This window comes from Protobothrops mucrosquamatus, unplaced genomic scaffold (genome assembly GCF_001527695.2).
Source record: "Protobothrops mucrosquamatus isolate PMUCROS unplaced genomic scaffold, P.Mucros_1.0 scaffold1486, whole genome shotgun sequence".
Taxonomy (NCBI): domain Eukaryota; kingdom Metazoa; phylum Chordata; class Lepidosauria; order Squamata; family Viperidae; genus Protobothrops; species Protobothrops mucrosquamatus.
In genome coordinates, this window is record NW_015387663.1 from 473,007 (window position 1) to 498,017 (window position 25,011).

Genomic DNA, 25,011 nt, shown 5'->3' on the forward strand with positions numbered 1-25,011 from the left:
GGTTCTCTAGTCTCCAGATTATAGTGCTAGCCAGCATTCTGTTGCCTTCACCCCAACAATTTAGAGATGTATGCAATGTTAGATACAAATTTAAAAGTTCAGTTCAAGCTATGTCCCACCCCTTATTTCATGCCTTTAATTTCTTTGGCTTACTATTTCTTATTCTTTCTCCATGCTCTGCATAGAATTAGTTACGGAAAAGGGAATAACGTGAAGGGCATGTATTAAGGATGCAGCAAAATCCAACTGAGTTCAGTTTTTCTCCTAACCTCATCCACTCTGTTCTGTTCTTGTACCTCTTTCCACTCAAATGTAGCCCCCAACGATGCATTCAAATAGTACCTGTAATCCTTTGCTTGAAAATCAGTTTTCCAGCCCACTTTTGTTCCCCTCCCCCCATCTTAGCCATCCACATGTGCTGAACCAGAGTTCCCCCTCTTCTCCAAGCACATCTGGCTTTTGTATACACAGGTAGTCCTCGACTTCTAACAGTTTGTTTAGTGACCGTTACAACGGCACTAAAAAAAAGTGACTTATGATCATTTTTCACACTGCTGGTACAACATCCCCATGGTCACGTGATCAAAATTCAGACACCTGGCAACTGACTCATATTTATGATAGTCGCAGTGTCCCGGAATCATGTGATCACCTTTTGTAATCTTCTGACAAGCAAAGTCAATGGGGAAGCCAGATTCACTTCAGTTAGATTTATTAACTGCAGTGATTTACTTAATAATTGTGGCAAGAAAGGTCGTAAAATGGGGCAAAACTCACTTAACAAATGTTTCAGCAACAGAAATTTTGGGCTCAATTGTGGTCGTAAGTTGAGGACTACCTGTATTGGCTGAGTATTTGAGGAACACCAGTCCCATCATAACTGAAGCATCATGATGGGGAAAGCGATTCCTTTTTTCATCCATCCATCCATCCATCCATCCATCCATCCGCACTTGGAGCATCTAATTTCAAACCCATGTACAGACCTGCATACCAGGATTTGCTGTTGCCTTCATCCGCATTGCGTAGCCATATTTGACTCCAGGAGTGAGCAAAATCAATCAAGAGGATGAGCTGGATGAGGACAAAGAGGAAGGAACCAACCACGCCAAAGTAGAACCAGACTTCATTGGGAAGAAAGCACACATGAGACATTAAATAGTCACTCCTCAACTTTCTCTCAAGCTACCATCCATTAATGCAGGGGTCCTCAAACATGGCCACTTTAAGACTTGTGGATTTCAACTCCCAGAATTCTGGGAGTTGAAGTCCACAAGTCTTAAAGTGGTCACATTTGAAGACCCCTGCATTAATGAGACAACAAAGCCCATGAGGTAATTTAAATATATCACAGAGGCCTGGAGGATGAGTAAGCTTTAAAAACAGTTTGGAAGCAATGTTTCAGCCTTAAATGGATTATAATTTCTCTCAGCCTTAATTTCTCCTGCTCGCAAATTTGACATCCAGTAGGCCTGCACAACACATGGGCCATTACGTAGCCTTATCTTAATATCTTTCTCAAAGATTTTATTTTTTTGTAGGCAGACTATCCAACAATTAGCCCCAAAATTAGCCCATCTCATTGGAGGTGGCTGCTAGATTGATGGTAAACTCCACCTCTCCCCACCTTGCTCCCTGCTCTCCACCCATCCATCCTTTTGGTTGTTAAATTGATGTATTATTCTCACTGTGTTCCTTTGCCGGTGTTATTTTATTGTTCTATTATTTTCCTTCTGTTCTGTTTGCACTCCTTTCCTTTTTTATTATTATTAAACTGCCTAGAGCAGCCCCCTGGTGAGGGGCATTAAATACATTGAACAAATTAAATAAAAATACTGATAATAATGATACAAGCAAGTAAAGGCACTTAGTCCCCTCTCATAAAATCCAAAGCTAATCTTAAGCACCATCATTCAGCCCTGAGACATTCCCTTTAATTAAGACAATGCCTGCATACATAATGAACAGAATTTTGCATCACAGATTCATTTTAATACATGAAAATTCTTTTTTTTTTTTTACCAGATGTGAATGTTCCATCAGGAATATAGAAGGCACCCACGGTTATTCCAATCAGGATCAGGAGCTTGAAGAACCAAAACCTGAAGTTGGCAGCAAGAAAATTTCTCCTCAGAATTATAGAAAAGGTAACTCAACTACAGTTAAGGTATCATCAGCAATCATGTCCTATACGACACAAAACTATTGCTGGCTTTGTGATTTGATCTGTATCTCAGCATCCTTTGCTCTCACTAATGCTTCCGGATTTATTTTTCATTTTCCAGTAATGAACAACATCCACGTCCCAAACCAAATAGTTCTTATTAGATTTGGAGCAATTGCATGTTAGGTGGACAACAACTAATCTTTTCTTCAGCAATTTTATAGCTGCCCTTTCATTCCGCCAGGTGTGAAAAATAAATCAGGAAGAGCCATAAATGGCTGCAAAAGCAATTCTCATTTTGCAGACATTCTAACAGTATCATTTTTCTGGAGGACTAATTATGATTTTGTGATAAATTAGTCATTATGGGGTAGTCCTTGACTTACGGCCACAATTGAGCCCAAAATTTCTGTTGCTAAGTGAGACATTGTTAAGACATGGTTATTCCAGCTTGCGGGACTGGCCTAGGGGAAACTTTTAGAGGGGGTTTTAATTATATTTTAATTAGACCAAATTCAAATATTTCCCTTTTAACTAATTTTTAAACTTGTAGTGTTATTTTTGTATTTTTACCCGATTGTTAGCTGCCCTGAGTCCGCAAGGAGAAGGGCGGGATATAAATTTAAATAAATAAATAAATAAATAAATAAATAAATAAATAAAGTGAGTTTTGCCCCATTTTATGACTTTTTTTGCCCCAGATGTTAAGTGAATCACTGCAGGTGTTAAATTAGTAGCATGGTTGTTAAGTGAATCCAGCTTCCCCATTGACTTTGCTTGTCAGAAAGTCGCAAAAGGGGATTGCATGATCCAGGGACGCTGCAACCGTCATAAATGTGAGTCATTTCCCAAGCGGCTGAATTTTGATCACGTGACCCTGGAGAATGCTGCAATGATAGTGTGAAAAATGGTTATAAGTCACTTTTTTCAGTGCTGTTGTAACTTCAAATGGTCACTAAATGAATGTAAGTCGAGGATTACCTGTACTCTAGGCCAGGGATAGGCAACCTTGGCTCTTTTATGACTCGTGGACTTCAACTTCCAGAATTCCTGAGCCAGCATGACTTGGGCTTGGAAACCTCTCCCTTTCCCCTCAGCACGGCTGGCTCAGGAATTCTGGGAGTTGAAGTCCACAAGTCATAAAAGAGCCAAGGTTGCCTACCTCTGCTCTAGGTTCAGACCATATGCCTGAATTGAGTTAAGTTAAGTAAAGCTAACCTTACAACAATCCATTACAGATAGTCCTTGACCTAGGACCACAATTGAGCCCAAAATTTCTGACGCTAAAGCAGCACCAGAAAGGAGTTAAGGAAGTTTTGCCCCATTTTACAGCCTTTCTTGCCACAGTTGTTAAGTGAATGGTTGCAGTTGTTGTTAGTAACAGTTGTTAAGTGAATCTGGCTTCTCCATTGACTTTGCTTCTCAGAAGGTCACAAAAAGTGGTCGCATGATCCCGGGACGCTGCACCTGTCATAAATATGAACCAGTTGGCAAGGATCAAATATTATGTGATCATGGGGATGCTGCAACTGTTGTTAAGTGAGAAAAGCAGTCATAAGTCACTTTTTTCAGTGCCATTGTAACTTCAAACGGTCACTAAACGGATGGTTATAAATCAAGGACTACCTGTACTTCAGATTTGAATAACATACCTGGCTATATTTAAGATGAGCTGTAAGTAAACATGACTAAAGACCTTGCTAGGAAACAATCTAGGTTCAGAGACTAAGCTGATTTATAGTATGGGTTAGCATACCACTAAACCAGGTCACTGATGAAGCAAGGTTACTTTATTTTTAAGAGAGGATTTATTTATAAAGCTTGCATGGTCCTGTTTCAGGGAAGGCATGAAGACATTTAATATCACCTTCCTGCAAGCCTTGGATTCTAGTTTCACCTCTGAAGCTTTATATCAACCAGCAGTGCTATAAAATATAGCAACTAATGGGGAGAAACTGGATTTCAACAAGTCATTGGAACACATACAAATACACAGAGAAATAAGCTATTTAATCAGCCTTTCAATCCTGAGTTCCAATGGGGGGGGGGAAGTCTTAAAAATAAATATTAGTCCATTGATCCTGCTGTAATTTTTCATGGGCAGTTTATTTTACCCTGCTTAGAATTTTTAATTAAATCTGACCATACCCAATAAACATTGACCCAACTGACTGCACAGGCAAGGTCAGTTTCAACATTTTTATCCATTTCTTAGATCTCTGCTCTTTTTTTTTTTACTGGAATTCTGCCAAGGATGATCTTAGAAATCTCTAGAAGCTTGGAAAGTACAGATCAGTGGAGAAAGTTATGGAAGAGAGGATGCAAGAAAGAAGCCGGAAATTGAAAACAATGTTGTAGATCCTGAGGTTAAACATATCTGTGTTTACACACATGATGATCCTATCAAGTTCAGCTTAATGTCTTGAGATGACAGCTATATGAAAAGAGAAGCTTTAAAATAATACTGGAGCACAGTCAAAATCAATATTGGTTCTGTGGCTTTGTCTGCCTTTAGTCACAGACACACAAACAACACAAAATGAGTCTGCAAGTTGAATCAAAGGAAGGTTCCCAGAATTAACTCCCAGATTCCCTGATCTGGTTTCTGCTGTTTGGGATAGGATAAAATGTGAGTATGAATAGCATCACGTGGACTCATGGCCTCACCCGTTCTGTATTGAAGCTCGGGGATCCTTGCTGCTCCTGACACAGAGCATTAGCAGGGCGAAGAGGAAGAAGAACGAAGCTGTGGCAAAACACATGCGGTACACCGATTTGAGACCCAGGAAGGCCTTGCAGTCAACCTTGAGGCCCACAGACATACTGCTTTCTTCGCAGAAACCAGGAAGCTGGTCCAAGGACAAAGACAACTTTAGAAAAGCCCTAATCTTTAATGCAACAACTACTGATTATTTCCCTGCCTGTTTCTCAGCATTATTTTTCAATTTAACAAGAAGAAGCTATTGATACAATAATTTTCAAAGGATAATATTATAATGTTGGTAAAATTCCCCATGTTGTATAAGGACAATATAATGGCATATTTGGAAAGAGATTCACATTCTAACCACCCGCACGTTCCTCGATTGAAAATTAAAATTGATCAAATTAAGAGAAGAACCTCTTTACCCATTCATACAAGTCAGAGATTGAGAAAGTCTCCATCTTATGAATCCATGAGCTAAACTGAATCTTAAAGAGGGGGAACAATCCAGTTACTGAGATTTCTGTAACCTCATCCTCTCCCCTTTCATTTTTTTTCTTTTTATGACCCTGTAATCCCTTTTATCAGGATGGAGTCAGGGCAACTTAATGGAGCTGAGAATTTACTGGCCAGATGCCCTTCTGATGTCTACCTGGAGTTAGCAGCGGATATTTTACCTTTCCGCCCTGATAAACATGTCGCTGCCTAGGATTGAACTCTCAACCTCCTGAATGTGAGGTGTGTGTCTTCACCTCTAGGCCACCACGCCGCTCATCCTTTCTCTTTTCAAGTTTCTTTGTTAAAGAAACTTGAGGAAATTGTTGCTTTTGGTGGAGGTGAGGAGGCCAAATTACACCATAATCTTTCCATCTTCCGCTGGCATCTTACACTTCCGTTCAATTCCAAACAACAAATTCAGGACTACATGCTTCCCCTGGGGTTTTTTTTCCCCAATCTGGAAATCTGAGCAGCCAGGAAAGCTGTGGGGTGATGGAGAAATATACAACCCCAACCAATCATGAGTAGCACTCTCCACCCACTGATTTGGCAAAAGAACATCAGATAAAGCTCTTTAAAAACACAGCACATGTGAGATGTGGAAGGATGACATTACAGAAACCACTTAAAGAGCAAACAGACAGATCACAAATTGGCTTCTTTGCCAATTTCCACTCTTGCCTATTATAAAACTAAGACTAGAGCTCAGCACATTACAGCAGATAGCAATAGCACTTAGCAATAGCACTAAGACTTCTATACTGCTTCACAGTGCTTTACAGCCCTCTCTAAGTGGTTTACAGAGTCAGCCTATTGCCCCAACAATCTGGGTCCTCACTTTACCGACCTCAGAAGGATGGAAGGCTGAGTCAACTTTGAGCCAGTGAGACTCGAACTGCCAAACTGCTGGCAGCTGGCAGTTAGCAGAAGTAGCCTGCAGTACTGCATTCTAACCACTGCGCCACCAGGCCTCTGAAATGGAAGGTAAATGGAAGGGTAAAGGACCAAGAGGCAGTTTGGGTATTTCCTGGAGCTTTCTAAAGCCCCCAAATACTTATTAATGGCGTAAGGGGAAAGCTTTATGAATTAGTTTAATAAATAATGTGTGTACATGCATGAGGGTGGGGAGAGAAATCATTACGATCAATTCTTAATGCTCCATCCTTGAATTGTTTTGGTCAGAGCAGGTCAAGGAGAGAGGACATCTTAAGAATAGACCAGCTTTGGACAGCCTTGGTCCACTCTGTTCCCGCCCAGGTGTTTAGAATTTCCCATAGTTCCTAATTAGACCATACCTACCATACCTATCCTATGTTCAAGGTCATCACCAGTTCTTTGAAGAATAGACAGAATAAATAGGAAGATAGGGCAGCTATCTCAGTAAGGGAACTGTGTGCTCTATATTCAGCTTCTATTATCTTATAGCAGGGATCTTCAAACTTGGCAACTTTAAGTCTTGTGGACTTCAACTCCCAGAATTCCTCAGCTAGCCCTTAAAGTTGCCAAGTTTGAAGACCTCTGTCTTATAGGGTTTAGCATTCTCGTCTAAAGCTGTAGTTTCCAAACACTTTTCGAAGAAATTCCTATGCGGTGGGAAGTACAATATCCCAATTTGAAGTAACTAAGGTTGTCTTCAGTGATGTTCAGTGTAATGCAGAAGCTATGGTGCCACCCTCGGATTGGGAAGATCTAGAGCTAGGTTTCCATTCAACCATGTCGCTAACTAGGTAATTTTGGCAATTCACTTTCAATCCGACCAACCAATCAACCAACCAACTGGCTGCTGTGGAAATAAAACATCCTGAGTTCTCAGAATAAAATACAGGATACGACCAGTGAACATCGTACAAAGATATTACAATCTGTGATTTGCAAGTTCTTTCAAATCCATAATGCTCCATTTTAAACCCTGGAAGTATCCCAATACAGCCACCATTCCTGAAGAGTTCTGGAAATATTTTGGAGTTGTCTGGAGTTCAAAATGTTTCCAGAATATCAAAAGAGTGTTGGAGCCTTCCAATAACATTAGACCAGGGGTAGGCAACCTTGGCTCTTTTATGACTCGTGGACTTCAACTCCACGAGTCATAAAAGAGCCAAGGTTGCCTACCCTGCATTAGACCAATCCATCTCAAACTTGTAACAGCTGCTACAAAGTCAAAATATCTCACACCCCTAACAATTACAATAATTGCTAAAATTACTTACAGTAGTATCAGTTCACTTGAAATTCTGAAGCACTTTTGGCCTCAGAGAGAAGGGAGAAGCACTGCACTGTGTGTCACTCACCTTGTGCAGCTTTTCTTCCACTCCTGGAATTATCATTATGATGGACACCAATGTCCCCAGGAAGAGGAACAAGGTGAAGCTGAGGCGTGTTACAGTTGAATTCTTGGTTGAGGGACAACAGCCACACAACAGACAAGAAGCTGAACCACAGAGACATGATACCTGTCAAGAGGGAGAAGCAGCAGCCATGTGAGAAGGCAAAGAATATATATATATGTATACACACACACAGTGCTTTTTTTCTAAAAAAAAAAAAAAAAAAAAAGGTGCCGGACCTCACACACGTCATACAACCCGCCTTGCCTACCCTACAAGGTTCCATCCAAAAAAGCACTGTATACATATGTATAAGATTGCATGCATTTATTTTAGGAATCACGATGAACAGTGGTGATATCAATATTCCTATTCCTATTTAGAGCTGTGTTGTGGTTTTCAATTATTTCTTATAATACAATGAATAGCTGCATATATTCAATTCATTGTTCAATCAATGAAAATGAATTTTAAACTTTGACAACTGTACATTTTCTTTACCAGATGTTTGCATTTTCACTATGTACATTTTATTTTATTTTATTTTACATGGTCATTTTTTTGTTCCTTAAATGTTTTAAAATAAACTTTAAAATGTTCCATATTTTAAAAAATAGATATGGGGTCATGAAAAATAATTTTGAAAAGGGACTCCACATGGAATTATTGTTACAGTTACTTAGTTTTTGCTTCTAGGATAACAAACCACCCAAAACTACTGGTAAGGAATAAACATTATTGTAAATAAAAATGTCTGTAATTTAGAAACAAAAATCTATTCTTTCCCAGTTGGTGATAATGTCCCCGTGGAGATAAGGGGAAAATCAAAGGAAAAGTCCAGCTAAGCAAGCTTCTAGAATAGTCTTGATGAATGACTCATCTTTCATCTTGATGCATCTTGATCTTACCTGCTCTTTGTGAGATTATGAGCGTGTAGACTTGTTTCACAAAGTACTTTAAGCCACACAAGTAACCCTTGGCTTATGACAACAGCTAGGACCAGAACTTCTGTTGCTAAGCAATGTGATTATTTATCCAATGTCCAATTTTACAATCTTTTTCTCTTTGGTCATTAAGCAAATCCAGCTTTGCCCATCGATTTTGCTTGTTGGAAGCCCCCTGGGAAGTTCACAAATGATTATCACATGAACCCAGGATTCTGCAATAGTCACAAATACACACCATTTGTTAAGTGCCCAAATTAGGATCTTGTGACCATGGGGATGCTGTGATGATAGTAAGTGCAAAGATTGACCGTAAGCCTTTTTTCCCCCAATACCATCGTAATTTTAGTCATTAAACAAATTGTCAGGCACAAGTAACTCAAACCACCAAAATTACTCTGTGAATAGACCCAAGTATTTATTGCTGATCATCTATATTACAAGAATCTCACCAGACTGCCTATCTTCCCTTGGGAAACAGCAGATATAGACCTAAGGGTTTGACCTCAGACATTTTCCCTCCCAAGCCAGCTCCAAGCTAGAATGTCTTTTTATTCACCTTAGAAGAGCCCCCTCTCCTTCAGCCAGTTATTCTGCCACACAAATGGTCATTAAATCGATGACTACCTGTACTTTAACTTATGTTGGAGAGAGACTGGCCGAGTCAAGGTGAGACATCAAGTGGGGGATTAGTCTAGAATCTTTAAATAAGCATAAAAAGGCAAAATCCAACTCCCCTTGAATGCAGTTAAACCTTATCTAGTCTGGCCCAGGTGCAAACCATCTGTCTATGAACCATCCTGTGAAATAGGCATGAGCAATAAAGTAGCTAATTAAACTTTTCATGTGTGTAACTGGTTATTCATGCCTGACAACTATGACTTACTGAATAAACCACTGAATGGGTTCACAGTAATGCTAAGCACAGCCTACGGTTCATACCCACAATGGTTGGCCTGACTTGATGTATTATGCTAAAACCAAAGCAACCTATATTGCTTTGCACAGCTTGCTTTGCAAAGCAAGAGTCTGCAACTATCATTTTCTTTCTACATCAGACATGTCAAACACAAGGCCCGGGGGCCAGATGCGGCCCGCGAAGTGGTTTCATGTGGCCCGCGAAGCCATCCTGGAAACAGTGAGGGAATGGCCCCCGCTGCCATGGCCCTGGCTGCATTTCTTGCCTGTTTTTCTCCCTCCCTCATCTCAAATATTTTCCCACCATTCTGTACTTAGGAAGGAAGAAAAGAAAGAAGGAAAGAAGGAAAGAAGGAGAGGGAGGGTCTGAGGGAAGTCCTGCCTTAGTCCGGTCCTGCTGCCCTTTTACCATCCCCTTGCCCCCTCCTCCTGGCCTATCCTGGGGTCTCCCATCCTATTGCTAAGGAAGCTTTGGATACAAAGCCAGGTCTCCTCCCATGGAGAGGGAATGGGCCTCCCTCTGACTTTGCCTTCATACCCATCATGAGCAACCTGGCTAAGGAGAGCAAGCACAGCAGCAGCAGCCTTGAGGAGGAGGTAAGTGCAGCTGGGCGCCCCCTTGGGGAAGTGGGGCTGGGCTTGGTGCCGCAGGTGCTCAAGGGCCAGGCTGGGCATTTGACCTCTGCTGCCCAGGGCTCCGGGCAGCCCACACTACCGTCCAGCCCCACACATGGTTTGAGAGGAACGGTGAGGCTCCTCCAGTGGACCATGCCTTGGCACTTGCCCTGGTCCCACCCCCTTCTGCCAGAGACCCTCAGATTTGTCCCACTCCTGCCCAGGCCCACACAGGCCCTCTTGACACAAACGATATAGAGCTGGCCATGCCCACCCAATAGGCCACACCCACCCTGGCCACACCACACGGCCCCCCCGAGGGCAACCACAATACTGATGCGGCCCTCAATGAAACTGAGTTTGGCACCCCTGTTCTACATACTTCCAGATGTATTTCCTGAGAACTCACTTCCCATCTTCCCCATCTGCATGCTCATCAGTTGGGCTAAACTACAATTTATATCACAGCACTCTAGAACAGAAGTCTTCAAACTTGGCCCTTTTATGACTTGTGGACTGGCATGCCTGGCTGAGGAATTCTGGGAGTTGAAGTCCACAAGTCATAAAATCCCACAGCTGAATCACACAGAGTAACTAAAGCACAGTGAAAAAAAATGTATTCTTTTATCTAGATTTGCTCTCTGTTATGTTCCTAGATGAGATGCAGATAACAGTATAGACCAGGGGTCTTCAAACCTGGCCCTTTTATGACTTGTGGACTTCAACTCCCAGAATTCCTCAGCCAGCATGCTTGGCTAAGGAATTCTGGGAGTTGAAGTCCACAAGTCATAAAAGGCCAAGTTTGAAGACCCCTGGTGTAGGCATACAAATTTTCCCCAAATCCAGATAGGGGCAAATCTTTAGTAACAGTCAAAGGCAAACTTTTTGCTTTACTCTGGAATGGTAAAGCAAACACCTGAAAGGTAAGTGGCAAACACCTGAAAAACAAGATACAAACATTTTGTTAATGTCTCTAAATGCAAACGTTTCCTCACCTTACTCATTCTGCCTTGCATATTTCTAAGGGAAAATACTCTACCACCAATCCAACATTTGTACAAATGTTTTTAAGTGATACTTTGTCAGATATGACCGATCAAGTTTGTGTCTTATACGTACGACTTCTTTCTTATGAAAAGGACTCAAAATCATGACTTTCTATATCCGATCGTTATAACATGGAATGACTGAAATTTTTCTTGTTTTCAAACGTACGTTTTCACTCTTATTAAGTTGTATCGTAAGGGTAGTACCGCACACAAAAGTTTTTTTTAAATAAAGCTGCAAATTGATGAAATAGCATCTATTGTGAATGAGCTTCATGTGTCATCCAAACTAGGACTGTGGTCACAAAACTGTAGTTAGAATAAATAGCAAATAACACAGATAAAGCCAGGAAACCATTCATGCAAAAAAATGGCAAGCCACAGACTTTTTAAGCTATTCTTACATATCTTCATACCGGCCATCCAGATTTCACTCTAGTACAGTGATGGCGAACCTTTTAGAGACCGAGTGCCCAAACTGCAACCCCAAACCCACGCATTCATCATTTGGTGCCGGGTGGGTGTGGCCCATTGGCTGGGTGTGGCTGCGGTGGTAACGGCAGACTTGGTGGGACTAAAAAGTTCAATCAATCAATTCCAACTTTGCAAGATTTTTTTTCCTGTGAGAAGTTGAAATTGACTGATTGATTGAAACTTTTTTTTTTGCACACGGCGGTGGAGGCCTAAAGCGAAAAGGTTTTATAAAACCCAGCTGAAGGCCTAGGACTGGGGCGATGGCGCGCGTGCCCACAGAGAGGGCTCTGAGTGCCGCCTCTGGCAACCGTGCCATAGGTTCACCACCACTGCTCTAGTATGTTATATCATCCCATCCTGTATGATTTAGTGGCCCATGTAACCTTGGAAAAACTATGGATCAGTTATCCCAGATAAACCTGTCATATGAACATGGCCATGGTATGTGAAGATATTGAGCGTTAAGAAAAATTTAATAGTTGAATTTAAAATGGTTGAATTTAAACATTTATATATTTCACCCCTTTTAGGAGTTTTATTTGTCTCACTCTCCATTGAATGTACTTTTTAAAACTGCTCTGCTCTTTTACCGTGTTTTACACTTGTCATTACTACTTCCATTCTGATCCAAATGGTTCATTTGCCTTGCAGAGAAAAAGCATGAAACCCACACAACCAAGCCTTTTGTACAATGTTGTATTCCTAAACAGCCAGAATTCAGGTGCTCTTAATTTGCTTTTTCCCCAATTTTTTCCTACTTCCATTTAAACAATCTAAATATTTTGTTTTGTATTTTTGGATATCAATTTTGTTTTTCCAAATTGTAAAGTTTGGGGGGGGTTGGCTAGAGTTGGTTATAGTATGGATAAAAATACTTTAATTAGTTGACTCTCAAAAGTTCTCCAAGTTGTGGCATTCCACTTCATTGCTACTTAACAGCAAATTATTTTTGTCTCGGTGTTCCAAGAGTTAGGAACAATGTGTTTCCTTTTCTGAAGTTTCCATACAGTAGGTCCACAAAATAATAATAATCATGCAACAATATCCTTATCTTGCCTTTCCTTTTACAAACTCTTTCAATGCAAATGTCTTACTCATAATTTAGTGTATTTCTTAATCCAGGAAAACATACAACATCCTGATTGGTTCAATCAGTAACCCCTCCACAGTTACCATTTATAGAAACTTTACAGTTTCCTACATTTCCTAACTGCTGCTACATTACACATCACAACTTTTATGCAATGCACCAGACTTTCAAATCACCTGGTACATTTGTCTCTGAATTGTCCAATGCTAACACATATTCTGAGCAGGTTTGGTGTAGTGGTTAAGGCATCAGGCTAGAAACCAGGAGACCATGAATTATAGTCCTGCTTTAGGCACAATGTCCATCTTGATCTAGCTAGCCTTTCTCTCAGCCTTAGGAAGGAGACAATAGCAAACTACTGTTGAAAACTTGCCAAGAAAACTGGAGGGTTTTTGCCCAGGCAGTTGCCAGGAGTCAACATTGTCTCAAAGGCACAAAAAAAAAATCCTAAGAACTTTTCACAAAGCCTTTACCCTTCATTGATTTTAATATGAGGACATAAAATAGTTCCCTCCCACTTCATTGAGACTTACTGCTTCGTTCTGGATCGAAAAAATGAAAGGTTTGAATTTCTTTGCTTCCAACAGGATTCAAGAAAAGATTCCACTCTCAACTACTGAAGCTTTCTAAATGACTCTATCTTGTTTAGAAAAGATTTTGAAGAGTAAGTATGATATAAACTATCTGCTCTTATTTTTAAAAAAGTGCAGTATATTACCGGTAATCTAAAAACTAGACAAACATCAGATCAATGTGTTTTAACCAGTTAAGGTCTGAATCTACAAATATGAATGTTGTTAATAAGCAATTTAAACTACCACTGTAATAATAGCCAATCACCAATATCTATCACCAATCACCTCACACACCTATAAAAACATCATGCCACTCAGAGATTCTATCTCATTAAGTTTTAATAGTCAGATTCTTGGCAACAGCTATGTTTTCTTTAAAAGGGCTTCTGCTGAAAGCTGTGGAACATCCACCCAGTTAAATCTTTTTACAGTTTAATGCCAACAGCACATTTATTCAGAAGTCCACCCCACTGACTTCAGTTTGGTTCACTCCCAGATGACTTTCAATGAAGTCATACCCTATGTGTGACCAGCCATTTCCTTATAACATGGTGTTTGCCTCACACCCATTTTCCTAATTCCACTCTCAGTTATTCATTTTATTTCATTTTTCATTTCATTTTATTAAATTTATACCCCGCCCTTCTCCCGGAGGACTCAGGGCGGCTTACAGCCAGTTTAAAAACAATAATACAATACCATACAAAATTTAAAAATGATTAAAAATAAATATTTGGATAGGCCGCTTCTACTAAAATTTTGTTAAAACCAATTAAAACCAATTAAAATACCCCTAGGCCAGTCCTGCCCGCTGAAATAACCAAGTCTTGAGGGCGCGGCGGAAGGAGGGGAGATCCGGAATCACCCGGATCTCTGGGGGCAGCTCGTTCCAGAGGGTGGGTGCTCCGACAGAGAAGGCTCTCCCCCTGGGGGTCGCCAGCCGACACTGTCTGGTTGACGGCACCCTGAGGNTATGAAACAGTCTATACTGGCTAGTTCAAACACAGAATATGCATGCTGAAGAAAGAATACTTTTCCTGAGTTTTAGTACTGAAAGATATAGGCTAGCAATATTGTACCTTACTGACTTTAAAAAGAACAAAAGTTTGCATGCAAAAGTGAGAATAATTCAACATAGCATTCCCATCATGGCGTGTGTTTTCAAAAAAAATAATAAAGCTGCAAATTGATGAAATAGCATCTATTGTGAATGAGCTTCATGTGTCATCCAAACTAGGACTGTGGTCACAAAACTGTAGTTAGAATAAATAGCAAATAACACAGATAAAGCCAGGAAACCATTCATGCAAAAAAATGGCAAGTCACAGACTTTTTAAGCTATTCTTACATATCTTCATACCGGCCATCCAGATTTCACTCTAGTACAGTGATGGCGAACCTTTTAGAGACCGAGTGCCCAAACTGCAACCCCAAACCCACGCATTCATCATTTGGTGCCGGGTGGGTGTGGCCCATTGGCTGGGTGTGGCTGCGGTGGTAACGGCAGACTGGGTGGGACTAAAAAGTTCAATCAATCAATTCCAACTTTGCAAGATTTTTTTTCCTGTGAGAAGTTGAAATTGACTGATTGATTGAACCTTTTTTTTTGCACACGGCGGCAGAGGCCTAAAGCGAAAAGGTTTTATAAAACCCAGCTGAAGGCCTAGGACTGGGGCGATGGCGCGCGTGCCCACAGAGAGGGCTCTGAATGCCGCCTCTGGCAACCGTGCCATAGGTTCGCCACCACTGCTCTAGTATGTTATATCATCCCATCCTGTATGATTTAGTGGCCCATGTAACCTTGGAAAAACTATGGATCAGTTATCCCAGATAAACCTGTCATATGAACATGGCCATGGTATGTGAAGATATTGAGCGTTAAGAAAAATTTAATAGTTGAATTTAAAATGGTTGGATTTGAACATTTATATATTTCACCCCTTTTAGGAGTTTTAGTCTCACTCTCCATTGAATGTACTTTTTAAAACTGCTCTGCTCTTTTACCGTGTTTTACACTTGTCATTACTACTTCCATTCTGATCCAAATGGTTCATTTGCCTTGCAGAGAAAAAGCATGAAACCCACACAACCAAGTCTTTTGTACAATGTTGTATTCCTAAACAGCCAGAATTCAGGTGCTCTTAATTTGCTTTTTCCCCAATTTTTTCCTACTTCCATTTAAACAATCTAAATATTTTGTTTTGTATTTTTGGATATCAATTTTGTTTTTCCAAATTGTAAAGTTTGGGGGGGGGGGTTGGCTAGAGTTGGTTATAGTATGGATAAAAATACTTTAATTAGTTGACTCTCAAAAGTTCTCCAAGTTGTGGCATTCCACTTCATTGCTACTTAACAGCAAATTATTTTTGTCTCGGTGTTCCAAGAGTTAGGAACAATGTGTTTCCTTTCCTGAAGTTTCCATACAGTAGGTCCACAAAATAATAATAATCATGCAACAATATCCTTATCTTGCCTTTCCTTTTACAAACTCTTTCAATACAAATGTCTTACTCATAATTTAGTGTATTTCTTAATCCAGGAAAACATACAACATCCTGATTGGTTCAATCAGTAACCCCGTCCACAGTTACCATTTATAGAAACTTTACAGTTTCCTACATTTCCTAACTGCTGCTGCATTACACATCACAACTTTTATGCAATGCACCAGACTTTCAAATCACCTGGTACATTTGTCTCTGAATTGTCCAATGCTAACACATATTCTGAGCAGGTTTGGTGTAGTGGTTAAGGCATCAGGCTAGAAACCAGGAGACCATGAATTATAGTCCTGCTTTAGGCACAATGTCCATCTTGGTCTAGCTAGCCTTTCTCTCAGCCTTAGGAAGGAGACAATAGCAAACTACTGTTGAAAACTTGCCAAGAAAACTGGAGGGTTTTTGCCCAGGCAGTTGCCAGGAGTCAACATTGTCTCAAAGGCACAAAAAAAAAAAATTCCTAAGAACTTTTCACAAAGCCTTTACCCTTCATTGATTTTAATATGAGGACATAAAATAGTTCCCTCCCACTTCATTGAGACTTACTGCTTCGTTCTGGATCGACAAAATGAAAGGTTTGAATTTCTTTGCTTCCAACAGGATTCAAGAAAAGATTCCACTTTCAACTACTGAAGCTTTCTAAATGACTCTATCTTGTTTAGAAAAGATTTTGAAGAGTAAGTATGATATAAACTATCTGCTCTTATTTTTAAAAAAGTGCAGTATATTACCGGTAATCTAAAAACTAGACAAACATCAGATCAACGTGTTTTAACCAGTTAAGGTCTGAATCTACAAATATGAATGTTGTTAATAAGCAATTTAAACTACCACTGTAATAATAACCAATCACCAATATCTATCACCAATCACCTCACACACCTATAAAAACATCATGCCACTCAAAGATTCTATCTCATTAAGTTTTAATAGTCAGATTCTTGGCAACAGCTATGTTTTCTTTAAAAGGGCTTCTGCTGAAAGCTGTGGAACATCCACCCAGTTAAATCTTTTTACAGTTTAATGCCAACAGCACATTTATTCAGAAGTCCACCCCACTGACTTCAGTTTGGTTCACTCCCAGAGGACTTTCAATGAAGTCATACCCTATGTGTGACCAGCCACTTCCTTATAACATGGTGTTTGCCTCACACCCATTTTCCTAATTCCACTCTCAGTTATGGCTTCCAGGGCACAGACAACATCCTGAAATAAATCTCCCAGCAATGCTGTTGACATAAACTTCATTTCCCAGGCATCAATTATCAGGGCTTTAAAAAGAAAAAAAAACATTACAAGAAAAAAAACAAACATTATTGTACCATACATGGCGGGAGGGATCAGAAGGATGAGAAAAGTGGAGCTTTCTTGTGTCTGTTGGTCCCAATTTTAGAGAAGTAAAATACACAAAAGATCTGTGACTCATCTCATTGCATAAAAAAAAAAATACTCATAGGCATCTCTTATTGACCCAAAGGAACAAGTTTACTATATAACTTTCTCTAAGATTTGCTGAATATCTTCAGCCTGCTTGGAATTTATAATATAGAAGTGGCAAATAGCCCATCTTAACTTCTACCTGAAACTCATTAAACTTTACACTCAACCATTGCAAGATGAATGAGAAAATGGACATCCAAGGCATCTTTGGGTTCAAAAGAGACCGTTTGAAAAAGTGAAATATTAATCTTAAACGTTTCTTACACCAAAGCCAAAGGAAATGATTTCCTTCCTCTCTGACCACCTTCAGAACCCACCAAGTTCTAAAATGTTTGGTGGGAGTTGAGCACAGGATGTATAAACCTACAACTGTGCTTCGTTCAATCAACTACAATTAAGCAAACCCTGGTTGAAACCAATCTGAGAACCTAGCCTCTCATCCATTCATTTTCCCATAATAAAAAGAAGGAAAAGAAGAAACTAAGGAGCCATCCACAAGCCTCCGGGAAGGAGGCTGGGAACTCCCGGTTGAACAGCGAGGGAACAACCTGCGAGTTTCCCTACCCGACACTCAAGAAAGTAACCAGGAAGTATCGCTCGGATCCCAAGACTTCTTTTTACCGCCCACTGAATAGCTGGGGAAGGCTCTGTATAACAGCCACACCTGTTGAATTTCTTCCTTTGGGTTATTGAACAGTTAAAAGTACCTTTCTCAGTAGAGCGTGGTCGGGAGGGGGGGTGGGTTTAGTAGGAAATATTGGGTCCAAAGAACGATTTCCGACGGGGGAAACCAAACAAGAGAGTCAACTTTTCGCCTGCTCCCGAGTAAACCCGGGCAGGATCAGAGCGGGACCCAAAGAAGCGGGTTCCTCAGTAACGTGGGGAAAGGAAGGGGGCGAGAATGGCGTCGGTCTCAGGTCCGGGACTCCTCCTTCCCTTTCTCCCCCGGGCCAGTCCCCCACGACGTCCGCAAGCAAAAAGAACCGACAAGTCGGAGAAACAACGCGCCGCCGTTTGACCCGAGAAAAGCCTCGGGAAAGTCAGGCTCTCCCCCCCCCCCACCACCCCGGGCGGGAAATGAGACACTCACGCAGCTCAGCAAAGAGCAGACCCCCAGGCAGGCTCCCATGTCGCCGGCCACGCCTCCGGAGCCCCCCGCCTTGCAAAGTCTCTGCTCGGTCCGGCGCAGTTCCCGAAAGCAATCCACTCCGCGGCCAGGCGGCGCTCCAACGGAGACCTCCCGAAACCACTCGGCACTTTTCGGCTGCCTTCGCCTCCCTCTCTCGCTTTTCCAGGCAGCTTGCCAGACTCTCTGGCCACGCCCCCCTCGCTCAGCTGGCGGGGTGGGGCGACTGGGCGGGAGCCGGGCACACCTGGCTTCCAGAGGCGGGGCGCCTAATTAAGGCAGTGGGGTCACGTGACGAGCTTAAGCGGTTGCAAGGAAGGCGGGGCGCGGTCTAAGGATTCGGCTGCTTGGGATGTTTTTAATGAGTAGCCCAGGGGTCTTCAAACTTGGCCTTTTTATGATTTATGGACTTCAACTCCCAGAATTCTTCAGCCAGCGTGCCTGACTGAGGAATTCTGGGAGTTGAAGTCCACAAGTCATAAAAGGGCCAAGTTTGAAGACCCCTGGTGTAGCCTGTCAGTCGGAGAGACGTGGGGGGCGTGACGTTACTTGACTCGACTTCCTTGTATGTTTTGACCCCACTTTCTAAATTTACATCTTGACTCTCTTCTTTCTATAATCTATCCTGTCTAATCATTAGAACCATAAATCAAAAGTTCATTTTTTTTTATTTTTACACAAAACATTCATAAAAGGCTTCCAGTCACCAATAAATTATCTTATCAAAGAAGTCAATTTATTCATTTCAGTAAAATTTGTCAACTTCACCAACCATCCCTCCAGAGTGGATAGTCTCAAATCTTTTCATCTCTGTACATACAGTAATCTCACTGCTGTGATCATATATTGAATTAATCTCCTGTTGCTTTTTTTTCTAACTGTTTATCCATTAATCCTAAAAGGAAAAGTTCTATATATAATTTGTTGGGCAAGTCCTGATGCACACAGATTGCTCAACCCAGTTGGCAAAACAAAGGGGCTCAGTTTACATACTGCACAGAGCCAAAACCAAACAAACCCCATAATAATGTAGCATAACAGCTACATCATTTATGGTTCAAAGACATAATGTAGGTGGGTTTTGTACAGTTCACAAACCAAGCCATTGTCTGGATTTGCAGAGCAAGGATTATTCTTAGCATATTGTGTGAATTTAATTGCAAGCTGTTTGCTATTAAACCCAACAAAGAAGTATGCAAAATCAGTTGCAGTCAGAATGAGCAACTGAAGACTCAATCAGAAATAGCAAAATTGATATAACAAGAAGAAATGCCAGGCTGGAGGGGGGGAAGGGGGGGGGAGGGAGCAAGCAAAGATTTCATGAGCAATGTGAGTTGCTGAAACTGAAATCAGACTACAATAGAAATAAGACTATAATAGAACTGGTGAGGGGGGGGGAACTGATCAACCTCAAATGCAAGTTATTTTCTCTCTCTCTTGCCAACTGCCCTCAAGATCTGTTCCACAACCACCCAACTAAGTGAATTCTGCTTAGCTGCTGGGACTATATTTAGAGTCCTATGAAAGGAGTTAGTGAGTTGCCTGGAGCCAGCACAGTATCTAAAGAGGATGTCAATATAACAGCAGTCAGGGATGAAAAATAACCAAGAGCTTTAAGTAAATCCTTTGGAATGAACTGGGTTTTACCCTGAAAAATTGCCACCAAGACTAGAAGAGTGGGCAGTGGGCTGACTTCTCTGAAATGAGGGTGAAAAGACATATGTGGATGAGTCAGGGAGAAAGAGAAGTAGTCCTCATCTTAGGATCGTTCATTTAACAACCATTCAAAGTTGTAACAGTGCTGAAAAAATGACTTGCGGCTGGCCTCAGGCTTATAACCATCACAGTGTCCCTGAGATCACATGATTGTGACTTGGATGCTTGGCAACTAGTATGTATTTATAATGGTTGCAGTGTCCCAGGGTCCTGTGATCACCATTTGTGATATTCCCAGGGGTTTTCCAACAAGCAAACTCAAAGGGAGAAACCAAATTTGCTTCATTACTATGTGATTTGCCTACCAACTGTGATAAAAAGTCATAAAACTGGTCGTGATTCACTTAACAACTGCATTGCTTAGTGACAGAAGATCCAGTCCCATCTGTGGTGATAAGCTGAGGACTTCCCTGTATCTTGCAGAATGCACAGCTAATGGAAAAAAACAGATTTGGACCAATCTAGATTTAGTAAGGGAAAGAACTGCTGACTTTAAGAAAATCACTTTTTAATCTGTCAATATTTAATCTGTCAATATTTTAAAATATTGCTGGAGGAGAGTCATGTAAGACTGTAGTAGCCAAAAATCATGAGTCTGGTAGCTCCTTTTCAGATTAACAAATTCCTTAAAAGTTATTCTCCCGAAAGCTTATGCCTCTTAATAAAATTTATTAGTCTGAAAAGGTGCTATCAGGCTCCTTTTAATTTTAGGATTTTAAAAAAGATTTTAAAACAGATTTAATATTTAATGCTCGCATTTTGGAAATAATAACAGACACAGGATAGTCTTTCTCACTGACAACACTATCTATAGCCAGTGTGAATTCATGCATAAAAATACCCAGAAAGGCCAAGAAGAAAAAAGTAGCATCAACATTTTACCAAACACTACCAGGATATTAAGAAGCCAATAGCTGAAAAGTGAGATAATCTTCAATATTGCTCAATTCTTGTGCATTGATTCTTTTGTGTCTTGAATATGGTATACCTAAGACTCCTTCAGAGGTATCTGGGTCATTGATCCTTAAACTTTCATCCAGATGTTTCTGCTGGCTGCAAATTTTGCATATTACAGTTTCTCCCCCTCCCCGCCCAAATCTGGAAAGGACCACACCTGGGAAACTTTGTTAGATTTGCACATATAGCTTGGCTATAGTTGAGTTTAACCTTCTTTTGTTGAATAAACTATTGCAATATCGATAAATCACACTTTACAAATCACAAGGGTGGGTTCACACAGGGTGCTAAGCCAAAACCAACAAACCATGTGGCAATATAGCATCATGTGTGAACTGAGAAATGCAGATATGTTTGGGATTTCAGTTGCCATCAACCACAGCTAAAAGGGGCAAAGGCAAAGAATTGTGGGAAGCGGTGGGCCAGAAAATCTTGAGACAGCCTGCTCTTCTTCTAAAGATAAAGTTTTCCTTCAGGACCTTGGACAGTCCCATCAAACCAGTAACTAGCTTCACCAAGTGGCCAATTTAATTATATCTTCAGGGTCTGTTCCTTTCATGCAATGTACATACTTTAAAGGTAACTCTCTTTAAGAAGGTAGGAAATGCTACTTGGTTGAATGCTACGTGACTGACTGATTACATTGCCTGGTTTCATTTAGGCCCAGGAAGTCATGGTGAGTGTGTCATAGACAAGGAGCCCTTTGATTGCAGGGACTTCCTGCTGGCTCTAGCCCAGAGCCTTGGATGTGGAGATCTCTGGTCTGAGGGCCCATGTCTAGTGCAACTAAAATTTCTTGTTGGTATCTATGATGCCTCTGTCCTTCTAAATCAGGATTTTTTCCCCCTGGAAGCCTAAGTCATGGCAAGTCCCATTTTATTTGTTTGATATTCAACCAAGGGTGCACAGTGCGCAGTGGCACACATTATGCTTTTTTCTCCTATTTTTCCTTATGGCAGCCCATAAGAGAGAGCATCTGGCCTAGAATCGCTCTTGAGTTTCTATGATTCAGGATGGACTTGACCCTGGGCCTCCTTTGCTCCAGTTCACTATACCTCACTGTCTCTCAAAGGTGATGCATCCTTTGAAAAGTCTGAGGAAGACTATCTTGTCTGTCAAAGGCCATGCACACTCTGCAGAACAATCCTCTGGGCAAGCTATAAGAGCTAGAAACAAATATTACAACTGTGAGTTCCAACTGAAGTCAAGGTTTCCTGGGTCCAAGTCTGATGAAGACAATCCATTTTTTCAGTTAGTGAGTGTGGTTGATAATGTCTACTAATTCTTGGCACTTGTTTGGCTTGAAGACTTTTGATGCAAGATTTTGATATATGTGATTAAACACAATCAATTGACTGTGTGGTGGCTTAGTTGGAACATATCTGGAAAGCCATATTGTGGCTCTTTAGGCTTGACTAAGCATGTTCTGTAAATCCATCTGCTGTGGATTAGATAAGAAACCAGCATTTTTTTAAAAATTACATCTTAATGCAATAAACAACCCAGTTTTAACATATTGTGCAAACCCAGGCTTTCCATACAGTGTCAAGAACAGCTTTCCATTTCCTGTCTCTTTAAATGTACTTTTGCTTCACTCCTGAAGACCAGATTACCTAGAAGGTGTAAGAATCAAACCCTTCCCTTAAACAGAACTATCAGGAATGCCATTTTATTGAATATGCTGTTTGGGATTCCTTCACTTTACAATCAAAACCGCTTTGTTAAAAAAAAGGTGGCTTTTTTCTTCGATTGGGTTGTCACCCATTCCTTTATTCTGAAGAATGAAGTTAGGTTAGCAGCCACCCTATCTGTCATTTTGATTCAGCATCCATTTCTCTAATTTAAGAGCCCAGTCCTACTGCCTCTCTTGGAATCCATTAACTTCAACGCCAATCCATGTTCTTCTCATTATGTGTTTTCCTTTGTTTAAAGCTTAGCAGCCCCAAGGACAGTTCTCAAAACCTTGAATGCAAAGATTCAACCTTGGAACCTGGAAAGCTCACTGGTATCCTTCCAGGAAATTGCCCTTCTCCCTTAAGAAATATTTGTTTCTGCTCCACCCTAGAGCAATTTTGGAGTAGCCATGGAGCCATCCCATAGCTACTGTGGGGTGCCTATGTGAAAAGAACTGGGATGTGCAAAAATAAATAATCGATAACCTGTTGCTCAGAAATGACAGTGGGGGAAAAGCAGGGTGTGGGAATGCTGAGGAGAGAAGAGAACTAAACACAGCCTTGCTCGGCAGGGAGGCGAATCTAACAACGCTCCCCCCCCAGCAGCTGAAAACAACCATGTGTAGCAGAGGCAGGCTCCCAGAGTTGTGCCAACTGAGAGGCAGGGCAAGAGGAAGACAAGACAGGAGAAAAGGGGGAGATTTATGCAAGGCTGATGGGAAACAAGGAATTCAGCTTTCTTCCTTTGAATTAGGAGAGATGGAAAAGGCAGAGGGGGCTATGCCAGCTTACCTGGCCAAGGAGAGCCACAAAATGTATGCAAGTCTCCCTCCTGCACCCCCTTCGAAGCAATTGGTAGATCCGGCAGGCGTTCCAGGCAAGCAACTCACAGTCTGCTGATACCCAAAGCATCTTGCAAATTGAGGAAGAGCGATGCTCCAGGAGACCATGGAGACTGATTAGAGATAGTGGATGCACAGGCTTCGAGGCAGATTCCATGACTGATTGTTCTTCTCTTGCTCCCCGACCTTGCCTGAGAGCCCTCCTTGGAGATCAGCCCTTCCATTTTTCCACAACTCCCTTGGTAAGTATGTCAGCTTGCTGCTTCTCTCATTGGAGTAGAAGGAGGAGGGGTTGCACTTTCTATATAGGAAGGAAGGAAGGAAGGAAGGAAGGAAGGAAGGAAGGAAGGAAGGAAGGAAGGAAGGAAGGAAGGAAGGAAGGAAGGAAGGAAGGAAGGAAGGAAGGGTGGACCATGGTAGGGTAGGGCACAGGTAACTGTCAACATTATTCAGCTGGTTGGCTGGATGCAGGGAGAAAGCAATCTGTTAATGAGCCAGTTAGTTAGGATACTAGCCTCCTTAAGGATAGAAGAACAAAAGAAGATGAGGAGGCAAGGTGGGAAAGAATAGGAAGGGCTCCCCTGGAAGAGCATGGGTGTGTAACACAAAGTGAGGAAACTTTCCACAACGCAGCATTTCACTGCCCAGCTGCTTCCATCTCTCTGGGTGCATTAGGAGTTTTAATGAGATTCTCTGCAAAGAGAATAATGAAGAAGAAGAGATTCTCTGCAAAGATTCCAAGGAAGCATGTTGCAATTCCCAAAGGGAAGCAGGGAAGGGGCTGCAAAGCTCTTCATGGATGAGAGGGAGAGGTTGGAAGGTTTGAGTGTGGTGTGGAGGTTGGATTAGCAATGCTCATCTGTTGCTGCTACAGAAGGGTTCTTGTGACCCCTTAAAGGCTAACCATTTCCAGTGCCACGAGGATGGTTTAAGAGCATCAGATGGGCAAGGCTGGGGCTTGCTTGGCAGACAATTGCAGATATCCTGGATGGGTTGATGTGGAAAATGTGTCCCTGGATGCTTTGGTTTCACTTCAATGGGCTTTTATGAAATTGAGTGTCTGATATTAACCAAGGGTTGGAAAGTCAGAGCATATTGAGAAAGAGAGACCATTGTGCAAGTCCCCCAAATTAGGCAGAATTCCATTTACCAAGCCCATGATGTTTTGTAACGATATGTAAAAAGATAATGCAGCCAACCAACAAAAACTTCTCATTTAAATCCCATTTATTTCACATCATACAGTATGCAGGGTGGGTTTACAAATTGGAGTAAGCCCATTCATTCTTGGCTTGGTGTGTTGTGTGATCTCAACCACAGTCTCTTGTTCTTTTACTAACAGCCAGTCTTTTAGAGGCTCAAATGAATCCAACAGCCAGCTCCTTTCATACTATAAATGTGCATGTC

At 41.3% G+C, this 25,011-nt stretch overlaps 1 protein-coding gene across 2 annotated transcripts in view; it reads right to left on the reverse strand.

Moving 5' to 3' along the window:
* Positions 1-18,546, reverse strand: part of SERINC2 (serine incorporator 2) — a 33,193-nt gene extending 14,647 nt beyond the window's left edge. Inside the window, exons 1-5 of one of the 2 annotated variants that reach the window (XM_015822181.1) lie at positions 18,381-18,546; positions 7,655-7,816; positions 4,832-5,013; positions 2,023-2,102; positions 987-1,124 (exon numbers count right to left, since the gene is read on the reverse strand). In XM_015822181.1, the coding sequence (XP_015677667.1) occupies positions 987-1,124; positions 2,023-2,102; positions 4,832-5,013; positions 7,655-7,816; positions 18,381-18,419 (601 nt within the window). In that variant the 5' untranslated portion in view covers positions 18,420-18,546. Of the gene's footprint in view, positions 1-986; positions 1,125-2,022; positions 2,103-4,831; positions 5,014-7,654; positions 7,817-17,997; positions 18,014-18,380 lie in introns of those variants that run through there. The other variant, XM_015822182.1, reaches the window with a different exon arrangement.
* Between the last annotated feature and the right edge of the window lie 6,465 nt (positions 18,547-25,011).